General features: G+C 41.8%; 1 protein-coding gene across 1 annotated transcript; it reads right to left on the reverse strand.

Moving 5' to 3' along the window:
• Positions 1–471: 471 nt before the first annotated feature.
• Positions 472–9,802, reverse strand: LOC144499032 (follitropin subunit beta-like). The gene is made up of 4 exons (XM_078221085.1): positions 9,738–9,802; positions 8,559–8,568; positions 1,271–1,465; positions 472–696 (listed from the first exon to the last, which is right to left on the reverse strand). The coding sequence occupies exons 1-4, from the start codon at positions 9,800–9,802 to the stop codon at positions 472–474; spliced, it is 495 nt and encodes a 164-aa protein (XP_078077211.1).
• Between the last annotated feature and the right edge of the window lie 3,481 nt (positions 9,803–13,283).

A 13,283-nucleotide genomic window follows, 5' to 3' on the forward strand; every position in this document is an offset into this window, starting at 1 on the left:
TTTATTGCATTTTATTTATTTTGCATTAACCACTTTATAAGCAGGATATCTGTGAAGTGAAAGCAAAATAAACAACTAAAATTCAGTAGTCAGCATATTTTGTCTTTATTTATGGTTTCATATAAATTACATTATAGTTTAATGAACAGACTGTACAAAACCAGCATGTACGGCACACAGACCTGAGCCTTTTACATGTTGCTTTAAGACTTTTTTCAATAATTCATTTCTCATTCAAATTCTTAGTAATGTACTAAAACAAGACAACACATAACTTAACACATGTCTTACAATAAGCTGGCACATAATTTAACAGTACCATATATTTGCACCCATTAAATATTAACTTGAGGCTACATTAATTAATAGGAGATTGTTGCTCCTAAATCAGGTTAGAATACTATGTTTGTTGTTTATCAAATATCCTCTGCTGCGGACCCACTGGATGGAAAGGAAGTTATCTATGTTTTATTAATGTTGAGTCGAGGAACAATGTGTTGGTTCCAAAGCTGAAACTGTGCAGTCAGTGGTTTCGGTATTACACATTCCACATTGACAGCTTATTGCTACAGGGTAAGTAAAGTAAGGGTTAACATTGGCAGGACAGTTTGGAATGCTTATCGTTTCATAGATTATTTCCTTGTAGCTGCAAATATCTTGATAAATGGAAGCCATGGAGTGCTTGCAGACTGGATCCTAAAACATGAAATTTGAAAAAGAAATTAAAGGAAAATGGCATGATTCTGAATTAAGCAGCACAGCAGGAAGCATGTATTAAAACACTTGCTCTTTCATTGTGTAATCTGATTATAATTAATTACATTATTCATATCAACAGCATGTATAGTCAATGACAACATATTATTCAGTACATATGACAGCCCTCCCAAAAAGCACATGCAGTTTTCCTGTTATGTCCTTGCTTGAAGTCCAAAATTATTAGGAATGTTTAAGTAGTAGTGGAACATGGTTGGGTCATAAAGTAGGTCTGCAGCATTCTTAAACAGAAAAAAGAGATGTTTATATTTTTGGAGTTTAATACATTAAATCTGCCACTTATTTATTTTTAAATGGGACACACTTGCTGTGTTTTTAAGGATTTTTGTGTTTGTCTTTCAGAATTCTAACATTTGCACTTCTTACAGAAAGTTTAAATGTTTGTTCTAACATCGGTGACATAGATTTCGACCACTTCTCTCATATCATAGAACACTACATGTCAAACACACATATCTGATGATTACTTATCAACAATTATGAGGTTCCTCACCTTGGTGAAGCAGTAACCAGCACACCAAGTTACATTGATCATGCCACAGTACCCACATTCTTCTTTTTCCACCGCGATTGTGACATTAGTCAGCTGACATTTGTTCAGCGACTGGACAGGCATCCAGCACAGTAAAAAGAACAATATGTGGATTGTAGAGATCTTTGTCACCATAATTTGGAACATGAGGCGAATCTGAAAAGATAAGTAAATGAACATGGTCCAATTAATGCATATAATAAAGGATATGCATTTCTATTAGCCTCCTTTACGTTTGACTTGAACATTTTCTGGTCAAATATAGCACAAAGCTTCCTTACATGATCTGGTTAAAAATAAATATTAAAGAGAGGCTAGCATATTAAACCTTCACGATTCCCACGAGTTGCAGAAACCTAAGACCTGTTTAGTCGGCAGGATGTGCATGAAATTTAATCAACGTAATACTGTGATGTTCCATCAGGTCCATTTGCTAGTACAAAATTATATTAAACATACCACATTCAATGCTTTCAATATCAAAGATTATAAATTCGTAGGCATATAATCATTTTTCCACATCTGCACACAGCTATATTTTAAAGAACACAAAGTTAAAATATTCAGCATGCTATTATTATCCAGCATTGCATTAAAAAATTGTCAGAAATACCTTTAAATATGAGTACATTGCAGAGGTTTACTTCAAGCAACAGTGCATCAGTAATGTTGAAGGCATCACAAACTGAATTTCCCTTTATACTGAATCAGTGCTATCAATTCCAGATCTTAGGATTTATGGTTTTTACATTAACCAATCACTCCAGTTATTTGCTTCATGCATTTCCTCACCTGAGGTAATTGGAGCTCTTAGGCTTTTGCAGTGGTTCAGTTCAGCCAGAAGAGAAAAGGTTTTTTTTTACTGAAAGGCTCTTGATTGCAAATTAATATGATGAAGATCTGTGACTTATGTTTCTTGTGTTTGTTCCATGTTTCTATTCTGAAGTTTACTTAAGGTCAGTTCATCTTTGCAAATGGGACAATTCCTTCATTTAACCTAGATTTGGATAGGATGGTTAATACTTGGGTAACAAATTGACTATTATTAAGTAGATGGAAAGAATAGGGGTGAAATTCAACTTCTGGTTGACCATGAAACAATGTGGTGGTGAATTGGCCTGCGATGTGTGGGCTGTATGAGCCACCAATGTGATATCACATAGTTTGCATCATCAATAATAGCTAGAATTACTGCAGCTAAAAATGAAATGAAAACGCAATACATTCAAATAGGGGATTGGATTTTTTTGAATGAGAAATTGAAATGTTCTTGCGGCGCAGTGCTTAGCATTGCTGCCCCAGAGCGCCAGGGACTCGGATTCAATTCCGGCTTTGGGTGACTGTGCGGAATGTTGCACATTCTGCCCACGTCTGCGTGGGTTTTCTCCGGATGCTCCGGTTTCCTCCCACAGTCCAAAGATGTACAGATTGGACTGGTGGATTGGCCATGCTAAATTTCCCCTTAGTGTCCCAAAATGTGTAGGTTAGGTGGATTAGCCATGGTACATGTGTGAGGTTACAGGGATCGGGTGGAGGTAGTAGGCTTGGGTAAGAAACTCATTCAGAGAGTCGGTGCAGACTCATTGGACGAATTGCGTCTTTTGTACTGTGGGGATTCTACGATTCTATAATTCTAATTGAAGCAGCATGAGGAATAAACTATTGGTATTAGAGGTATACACTGTTAAATGATAATATTTATGTTATAACCTCCAGTGATGGCTCAATCAGCTTATCCAGTGAGCAGTTAAGTCATAATTTCTAGGAAAACCTGAAGTGCTGATTCATCATTTAACCATGTTAGTTCTTGCCACAGCAGTTGCAAGAGGCACAATAGTTACCCCAATCTTTTCCCTCTTGGTGGCACGGTGGCATAGTGGAAGGCACTGCTGCTTCATAGCACCCGGGACCCAGGTTCAATTCCAGCCTCAGGTCACTGTCTGTGCAGAGTTTGCAAATTTTCCTCGTGTCTGCATGGGTTTCTTCTGGGTGCTCGGGTTTCCTCCCACACTTCAAAGATGTGCAGGTTAGGTGCATTGGCCATGTTCAATTGCCCCTTAGTGTCAGGGGATTTGTAGGGTAAATACATGGGGTTACGGGGTTAGGGCCTGAGTGGAATTGTTATCGGTGCAGGCTCGATGGGCTGTACAGTCCCTTTCTGCACTGTAGGGATTCTATGATCTATGACCTAAGTACAAGAGATGCGGCAATAGTTTATCTTCCCATCTCTGCTACATTACCTCGAGTGTTCTCCAGTGATCTAAACTTTGTTCCTGTTCTTCACTTACACACTCCCCTATGGTGATAGCAGCCACAGTCTTCAAATTGACTTTCACATAAACATTGATGACATCCAGCGCATTATTTGGGTGCCAGATGTCTTACATTACAATAGGGATGCCTCCTTCAGGTACCATGGCCCTAAAAGATAATTGGCAAACATGCACTTTAACTCTGATTAAGCTTGGCAGTGGTTTGCCACTGTCTTCTGCAGTGTGGCTGACCAGGAAATTCACTCACTACTACCAACTGCCATCAGAAGGATTTTAATAATCAACACATTTGACCACATTATTATGAACAAACCTTTCATTGTCATCATGTCCTGGAATGAGATTTGAACACAGTAAGAAGTCTCACAACACCAGGTTAAAGTCCAACAGGTTTATTTGGTAGCAAATACCATAAGCTTTCGGAGCACTGCTCCTTCGTCCATCTGACTGGGGTGTTCACCCCAGTCCAACGCCGGCATCTCCACATCATGAGATTTGAACCCAGAGCTAATTGGTCGAGAGGTACGAACACTCCCACTTTATCACAAGACTTCACAACAGCAACAGTGTTTCAAAAATGTACTATATTGGTTGAAAAATGCTTTGAGACACCCGGTAGTTGTGAAAATTGTTTGGTTGCCAGATGAGAAACCCAAAGCTATATTACGAAGTCAGACTAGCCAACAATTTTTCTATTTCGGCATAAATGTGAGGGAAGGCTGTTTCGCCTCAGGAGTGGGTCCACTGACAAATTAGGGATCTTTTTATCAAAGAACATAGAACAAAGAAAAGTGCAGCACAAGAACAGGCCCTTTGACTCTCCAAGCCCATGCCGATCATGATGCCCTAACTAAACTACAAAATAAATCTGCCCTTACTCGGTACACATCCCTCTATCCACTCCCTATTCATGTACCCATCCAGATGCCTCTTAAATGTTGCTAATGAGCCTGCTTCCACCATCTCCTCTGGCAGTGCGTTCCAAACACCCACCATTCTCTGCATGAAAAACTTCCCCCACACATCTCCCTTAAACTTTCCCCCTCTCACCTCGAACGTGTAAATGGCAGAACCCTTAGGAACATTAACATACAGAGGGATCTGGACATGCAGTTCTCTAGAAGTGGCAATGCACGTGGCCAAGGTGATTAAGAAGGCACATGGCAAGCTTGCCTTCAATGGCCACTTTTAGGGAACTGTGGACCTACATGCCCAGGTCCCTCTGTATGTTAATGTTTCCAAGGGCTTTGCCATTTACAGTATAATTCACACCTAAGTTTGAGTCTCCAAAATGCATCACCTTGCATTTGTCCGGGATTAAACTCCATCTGCCATTTCTGTGCCCAAGTCTCCAATCTATCTATACCCTGCTTTATCCTCTGACAATCACCAGTACTATCAGTAACTCTACCAATTTTCGTGTCATCTGCAAACTTACTAATCAGACCACCCCATTTTCCTCTAGATCATTTATATATATTACAAACAACAGAGGTCCCAGTACTGATCCCTGCAGAGCACCACTAGCCACAAATTTCCCAGAAAAACATCCTTCTACCGCTACCCTCTGTCTTCTATGACCAAGCCATTTCTGTATCCATCTGGCCAGCCAACCCCGAATCCCATGTGATTTTATTTTTTGTATTAGTCCGTCATGTGGGACTTCATCAAACGTCTTACTAAAGTCCATATAAACTACATCCACAGTCCTTCCCTCATCAATTATCTGTGTCACCTCTTCAAAAAACTCAATCAAATTGGTGAGACATGACCTTCCTCGTACAAAACCATGCTGCCTGTCGCTAACTGGTCCATTTTCTTCCAAATGTGCATATATCCTGTCCCTCAGTATCTTCTCCAAAAGCTTTCCCACCACTGGCATCAGGCTCACCAGCCTATAATTTCCTGGATTATCCCTGCTTCCTTTCTTAAACAAGGGGACAATATTGGCCATTATCCAGTCTTCTTGAACGTTGCCTGTGGTCAAAGAGGATGTGAAGATATCTGATAAGGCCCCAGCTATTTCTTCCCTTGCCTCTTGCAGTAACTTGGGATAGATCCCATCTGGCCCCGGGGACTTGTCTATCTTAATGCAATTTAGGATACCCAACAATCCTTCCTTTGATATATTGACATTCTCTAGAGCGTTCACACAGCTATCCCTGACCTCAACATCCGTTATGTCCTTCACCTTGGTGAATACTGATACAAATTACTCATTAAGGATCTCACCTACTTCCTGTGGCTCCATGCTTAACTTCCCTTGATTGTCCTTGAATGGGCCTACTCTTCTCTTGTTACCCTTTAGCTCCTAATATATGCATAAAAAGCTTTGGGATTCTCCTTGACCATGTTTGCTAAGACATTCCATGGTCCCCCTTAGCCCTCCTAGTTCTGCAATTAAGTTCCTTCCTATGTTCACTATACTCCTCAATGGCTTTGTCAGTTTTTAGATGCCTAGACTTTCATATGCTTCCTCTTTCCTTTTGACTTAGCTTACAATTTCCTTTGTCATCATGGTTTCTGAATCCTGCCATATCTATCCTTCATTTTTGCGGGGTCATGCCTGTCCTGAACTTTTATCAACTGGACTTTGAAAGCCTTTCACATGTCAGATGTGGATTTGCCCTCAAATAGCTGTTCCCAATCAGCATTCACATCAAAACAAGCTTTATTCATAACACAGTTATGTTAACAAAGTGAAATAGTTCCAATCGTAACTGTTGAACAACCTTTCATCATGATAAGAAATAAACACTTAACTTCTAACTTACTACTATTCAGTTCCAATTAAGCAATATTTTTCTTACAGATTTAAACCACTCTTTAAAATTAGCTGGCAAATCCAGGTATATTTGCTTTAACTTGAGTACCACCTTAGAACTTTCAGAAAGGTATTTTCAGAGAGAGAGCCTCCAGGCTTCTGCCTTTGACCAACTGCAGTCAGCAACTTCCCTTCTTAAAATGAAAATAAAACTGTTCTTCTGCTCTTCTCACATGACTCTGTGCCTGTATACTTAACTCATCTATTACTTTAATCAAAAAAAACCACCCATTAAGCCTTCAGCTGAATAAACCCTTGCATGACTAAAATTAATAACTATCCTGTTTTCCCAGCATCTGTTGCATTCCTTCCAGACAAACCGACTGCTTGTGACAAAACACTGCCTCTTAAAGCAGTCCCCCTTAAACATAAAATTATTAATAGTGCAGTAGCCATCACAAAAGCAGTGCATAAATGCAAGCCTTTCTCTTTATCCTTACAAGTGCAATAATCCCTCTGCCTGGAGAAAAATCCTGACATCTAAGCTAGTTCTATACTTACATAACTCACAATGTATGATCCATATGACCTTTAAAACGGGCCTAAATGAAGCAATATTTTGGAAATTAGTTTTGATAATACAAACAATAATTGGCAATCTCTATTGGACAATTAAGAGTGGTATAGGGAGACACAGGGCAATAATGATTAGAGACATCAGTATCCCAAAAGTAGCCCTGACAAAGCAAGGAGATGTAAAAAGTGTACATAGTTATTTAGTGAGTGATGATTAACAGACAAGACAAAACAAGCATTTAGAATGAAGGTCACATCCATTTAAATTTTAACAATTCACAAAATGTTGATAAGTTAGTCGTGAATCAAGAAAAGTAAAGTTAATTTATTAGTCACAAGTAGGCTTACATTAACACTGCAAATTCCTGTGAAAATCTCTTGAGTTGCCACACTCCGGTGCCTGTTCAGGTACACCGAGGGAGAATTTAGCATGGCCAATGCACCCTAACCAGCACGTCTTTCGGACTGTGGGAGGAAACCGGAGCACCCGGAGGAAACCTTCACAGACACGGGGAGAACGTGCAGACTCCACACAGACAGTGACCCAAGCCAGGAATTGAACCCGGGTTCCTGGCGCTGTGAGGCAGCAGTGCTAACCACTGTGCTTTAACAGTTTTAAAGTGAAGTGGTTAATTGTAGCTGAAGACAGTAAGAGGTGAGTGGTTTGTTTGTTGATGCCAAATGCCACTAATCTGTTTTTAAGATTATTTGGTTTTTTTTAATGAGCAGATTAAATTGGAGTTTATGTTGTATTATAATATGTTACATGAAAGCATTGTTAAAACTACTGATTGATGGTATAAAAATAGAAAATGCTGGAAAAGCTTCATCAAGTCTGGCCGTGTCTGTGACTGGGTCAAAATCCTGGAACTCCCTCCCAAACAGCACTATGGATGCATCTACACTACTGGGGATTGTAGCAGTTCAAGAAGACAACTCACCACCACCTTCTCAAGGGCAATTAGGGATGAGCGATAAGTGCTGGCCAGCCAGCGACACCCACATCCCATAAATGAATTTTAATAATAAACAGAGAGAGAAACAGAGTTAAGGTATCGATGGGGTCTTCCAGTCCCAACGACAGCGCATTCCCATCATGGGTTTCCCAGCAGCAAGGAAGGCCTACAATGGGAAACCCTGTTGACAACAGCGGGACCAGAAGATCCTGCCGCTGGCCAATGGCCTTTGCGAAACACTTGACGGGTTGTGCGGAAATACCCGCATATGGAGTGTGGAATTATTTCAGACATGGAAGGGTCTGGGAAACCTGCATTGGAGGCTGTAGTATGGAGAGGAAGCAGTTTGGAAGGTGGTACTGATTGCTGGAAGCATGGGAAAGATGTTGCCATGGTCTGACTGGAGTGGAAGGGAAGTGCTGGTGTATGGAGGACAAAGATAAGGGTGTGGGTGTCTCTCGGTGTTGGTGTGTTCCAGGATTCCCAATGGAGTGAACATAGAAAGGTGGACTGAGTGTGACTAAGATGGCAGTGCGAGGGCCATTCTTGAGATCAATTCAAGGGTTGGTGTGAACAGCCTTGTTCAGTATTTAAAATAGATATCATATGGTATCAATTTTAAATTATACAGATTCTGATGGTTATTGCAGGGTGAACCTTTTAAGAATCTTTCCATTTACCTTCTCTGCACTGAGAGAAGAAAAGTGAATTGATTTATTATTGTCACATGTATTAACATACAGTGAAAAGTATTGTTCCTTGTGCGCTATACAGACAAAGCATACCATTCATAGAGAAGGAAACGAGAGAGTGCAGAATGTAGTATTACAGTCATAGCTAGGGTGTAGAGAAAGATCAACTTAATGCAAGGTAAGTCCATTCAAACGTCTGACAGCAGCAGGGAAGAAGCTGTTCTTGAGCCGGTTGGTACGTGACCTCAGAGTTTTGTATCTTTTTCACGACGGAAGAAGGTGGGAGAGAGAATGTCTGGGGTGCGCGGAGTCCTTAATTATGCTGGTTGCTTTGCCGAGGCAGCGGGAAGTGTAGACAGAGTCAATGGATGGGAGGCTGGTTTGCGTGATGGATTGGGCTACATTCATGACATTTTGTAGTCCCTTGCGGTCTTGGGCAGAGCAGGAGCCATACCAAGCGGTGATACAACCAGAAAGAATGCTTTCCATGGTGCATCTGGAAAAGTTGAATTCCCAACTTCTGTCTTAATTTTTTTTAAGTATTAGCACTTTAAACATTGCCAGCAGCATTTTAAAAATCTTTACAGAACTTTATCCAACATAGAGTTTCAGCCAAGGTATCAACTTTTCTGAATGAAGGGTAGGGAATCAAGGCTTGAGGCTAAGAATCAGAACACTGAACAGAATCTTCCTTTTTCTTTCTACTTTTCCTGTGTTACAAAGGGTTGCCAAAATGTTGGTTGATCACTCCTCCATGTCAGTCATCATATCTTTTGGATTTGGTGGATGGTTTTACAGCCGGATGCCCTTCCTGCTCTGACCCTCCCCATCTACTTGGGCTGAAGACCTGCCGTGGAGATGCCGGCGTTGGACTGGGGTAAACACAGTAAGAAGCCTCACAACACCAGGTTAAAGTCCCAACGGGTTCATTTGGTGGCAAAATCCACTAGCTTTCGGAGCGCTTGCTGCTCCTTCGTCAGGTGAGTGGGGAGTTCCTCAGGGCGGGAAGGCAGAGTTTGTGAATGAGGAACTCCCACTCACCTGACGAAGGAGCAGCGAGCGCTCCGAAAGCTAGTGGATTTTGCTACCAAATAAACCTGTTGGGACTTTAACCTGGTGTTGTTAGACTTCTTACTGAAGACCCTGCACCGGTGCACACTGGCTTACCTGCATCTGCTGCTGGGGTCTTTCAAAGCCAGCACGTCTGCGGGCTGAATTATATGTGACGCCATGATCCCTACATACATGGGGGAGAGTTGGTGGGGGGGGGGCCAGGGGGGGGGTGTGTGTGTGAGAAGAGTGCCTCCAATGGGGACAGGGACCTGTAAAGGAACTTTCCCCCGCTACTTGACAGCAGCCCACGCAGCTAAAGCTTGCGTATAACATTGATGAGTTTTATTGACAGTGTCGTTAAACTGGTCTTATTTCAAGGATATCATAGGACCCCTGAATAATTTTGAATGTAGCTGGAGTGAATTGAAATGCTTGGAGCACATTGGTTCTACTATTCAAAGTCCATGAAAACTTAAATGTTGAGAGAGGATTTGTAGGGACTTTAGCAGTGGAAATGAAATTTGAGCCAAGTATAATAGAAAGAACACAAATGCCCAAATGGAGCCCGAGCTTTAAGTCCAGGTCCCAGATCAGTCGCTGCATTCTAAATGTATCCATGGTATTAGTGGAGCATTCTGTACAAAATTGTGATCTGCAAAATGGTGCATTTATTTGCAAAAATCCATGACTAACACCGAGGAACTGAGTGCCTTTGAATAGATGCATGAGATTAATCACTGAGCAAAGATCAAATTAAAAGAAAAGTACAGCCCTTTGGAGCATGGAGACTAGTTACTATGGAGATTTCCATAGTAACTTCATTGCAATGTAACTGTAAATAACAATAACAAATCAACTTAAATACAGCCACACAAATACACACTGCCTCATCAGAAAACTCAATGCTGCTTGAAAATAGTCTCTTTTGGCAGAACCTATGACAACTGGTGAGAAGCAAAGCAGAAACAGTCAAAGTAAAAAGAAGACACACATTCAGAATTGCAAAGATTCGTCTTAAAGAATGAAATAGCCTTGGATTAAAACCACATTGACCAGATGGCTGCGGGAACAGACTGACTGAAGTGGGAGTCTTAAGATTAATCTGTAAATTCTTTAGTTGCTTAGAAAATAAGATGTTTCCTGTCAGGATGATTTCCCACCATTGAAGTATGATGGTTCAGTTAATGCAGTAGTTTTGTTATCATTTGTCCTTGAATCAAGGGTTTCAAAAGTTATTATAAAAAGTAGTTGGCATTGATCCACCATAGCACTCAGAAAATATAACTGATTATAAAATGTAAGATTTCTTAGACAAACAATCCTTGACTAAAAGACAGTAATGCAAACTGGATCTGTATTTTAATGGGTATTGGCACCACTAGTATACATTTAAATGATAGGTTCTGAATCAGTCCAAGGTGCCAATTTCAAGTTAAAATGAAAGTAGAATTGAATGGGAGGATATTCCGTCAAAATGACAAGCATTATTCAGTGCAGCAGCAACTCTCTTTCTATTCATTCCTGGGGTGTGAGAGTCGCTGTCCGGGCCAGTATTTATTGCCCATCCCAAATTGCCCTTTAACTGAGTGGCTTTGTTGGCCATTTCAGAGGTCAATTTAAGAGTCAACCACAGTGCTGTACTTCTGAAATCACATGTAGGCTGACAGGGTAAAGATGGCAGATTTTCATCCCTAAAGGACATTAGTAAACCAGATAGATTTTTCCGACAATCGACAATGATTTCATGGTCATCCTTAGACCTTTAAGCCCAGAGTTTTATTGGTCCAAATTTCACCATTTGCCGTGTTGCAAACTGTAATGACTTCAATCAGGCCATTGAGGTTGGCCTATTGGAGTATGAACTCCCTGATTAAGGATCCAATTGATGGGCCAATCAGGGAGTCTTTGCCTTATACTTAACCTTAACCGGGTGTGTCAATTCCTCTGACACCCGCGATGGTAGTCATGATGTGGAGATGCCGGCGTTGGACTGGGGTAAGCACAGTAAGAAGTCTCACAACACCAGGTTAAAGTCCAACAGGTTTATTTGGTAGCAAATACCATAAGCTTTCGGAGCGCTGCCCCTTCGTCAGATGGAGTGAAAATCTGTTCTCCAACAGTGCACAGAGACACAGAAATCAAGTTACAGAATACTAATTAGAATGCCAATCTCTACAGCCAGCCAGGTCTTAAAGGTACAGATAATGTGGGTGGAGGGAACATTAAACACAGGTTAAAGAGATGTGTATTGTCTCCAGACAGAACAGCTAGTAAGATTCTGCAAGATCAGGGGGAAAGCTGTGCACTGTTGGAGAACAGATTTTCACTCCATCTGACGAAGGGGCAGCGCTCCGAAAGCTTATGGTATTTGGTACCAAATAAACCTGTTGGGCTTTAACCTGGTGTTGTGAGACTTCTTACTGTACCCACTCTGTGTACTGCTGTTAGAATTTGTAAATAAAGAGATTTTGGTGAAGGGATTTCTGCCTCCGAAGACTTATTACACAAACCCAGGTCCCCGGAACTTTACCCTGGATTATTAGTCCAGTGACAATACCAGTATGCCACTGTCTCCCCCTTGCGTTGACATACCACCTTTAACGCGATGGAAAAGCTCTAAGGGGTTTCCCAGCAGATTAAACAAACAAAAATTTGAAGGCATGATTGTGAATGATAGAGCGAAGAAAGTGATTCCTCCGGGGCACAGGTGTTCTCTTGTTGTAAAAACTATCCTGGGCTCTCAGCCAAGCCTCATTATGTATGCCTGTGGGGTAGGAGGAAGGGCAGAGCTTAGCACAGGGGATGTGAGGGACCTAAAGGGGTGGTTTGCCATAGGGGGCATGAGGAGACAGAGAAGAAGGCTTGGGGGGAGGAGGGGTGAGAGCAGGTGGCATGGGAAGTATTTGGAGGATGTTGAAGGTACGAGGGTGAGGACCTTTATATCTTCTTTCACTGGGACAAAGTCCCAAGACATTGAGGTGGACCTTCTAAGCAATGCAGTCTGCTGCCCTTGTGGTTGACTTTGCCCGTTGCAGGTCAGCTGGCCTGACTCAAACCCCACCCAGTTCATTAATCAAATATTGAGGAAGAGGTGAATCTGAAGACAGAGAAATGAACCACATATTTTCAAGACTCACACCACATAGACTATTTTGCCCTCACGTTCACCGTGAGCACAAATGGTGAGGTGGGCACAAAATTTCGTGAGATTCAAAAAATAAGATTCTCGCCAGCAAGATCTCATTTTCTGATTTTCTCCGCCCCTCACTGGTGACATAATGAGTTCCCCGCCTAGAAAGGCAGGATCTTAATTATAACGCAATTAAAGAGCTTCCCTGCCATATATTCACTCCATATCAGAAAATTCCCTCCCTCGCCAGTGATGTAACGTCAGCAGCGGCCAGGAGAGGTACTGCAGTGCTGTACCTGGAACTAAGTCCCAGGACCATTTCCAAGGTAAGTCCCGGGGGTCCCAGGGGTGGGACGCTTGGGGACGCCCTGCAGGGGTCATGAGTGGGGGGGGGGGGGGTGATCATAACGTTGGAGAATAGACAGGAAGGAGGAAGGGCCAGAGGTCCCAGGTCCTGGAGGTGTCAGCACCCGAAATCTGGAGGGGCCTTCAAATTGAGGCATCCCCCACCCCCATCCCTGATTCAGAGA

This window comes from Mustelus asterias, chromosome 9 (assembly GCF_964213995.1).
Source record: "Mustelus asterias chromosome 9, sMusAst1.hap1.1, whole genome shotgun sequence".
In the NCBI taxonomy this organism is placed as follows: domain Eukaryota; kingdom Metazoa; phylum Chordata; class Chondrichthyes; order Carcharhiniformes; family Triakidae; genus Mustelus; species Mustelus asterias.

Excerpts from the sequence above, each read along its gene's own strand:
- LOC144499032 (XM_078221085.1), bottom strand. The coding sequence starts at position 9,802 with ATGGCGTCACATATAATTCAGCCCGCAGACGTGCTGGCTTTGAAAGAC. Across the intron at positions 697-1,270 it reads CTGGTTACTGCTTCACCAAG|GATCCAGTCTGCAAGCACTC; the intron begins GTGAGGAACCTC and ends TTCATGTTTTAG.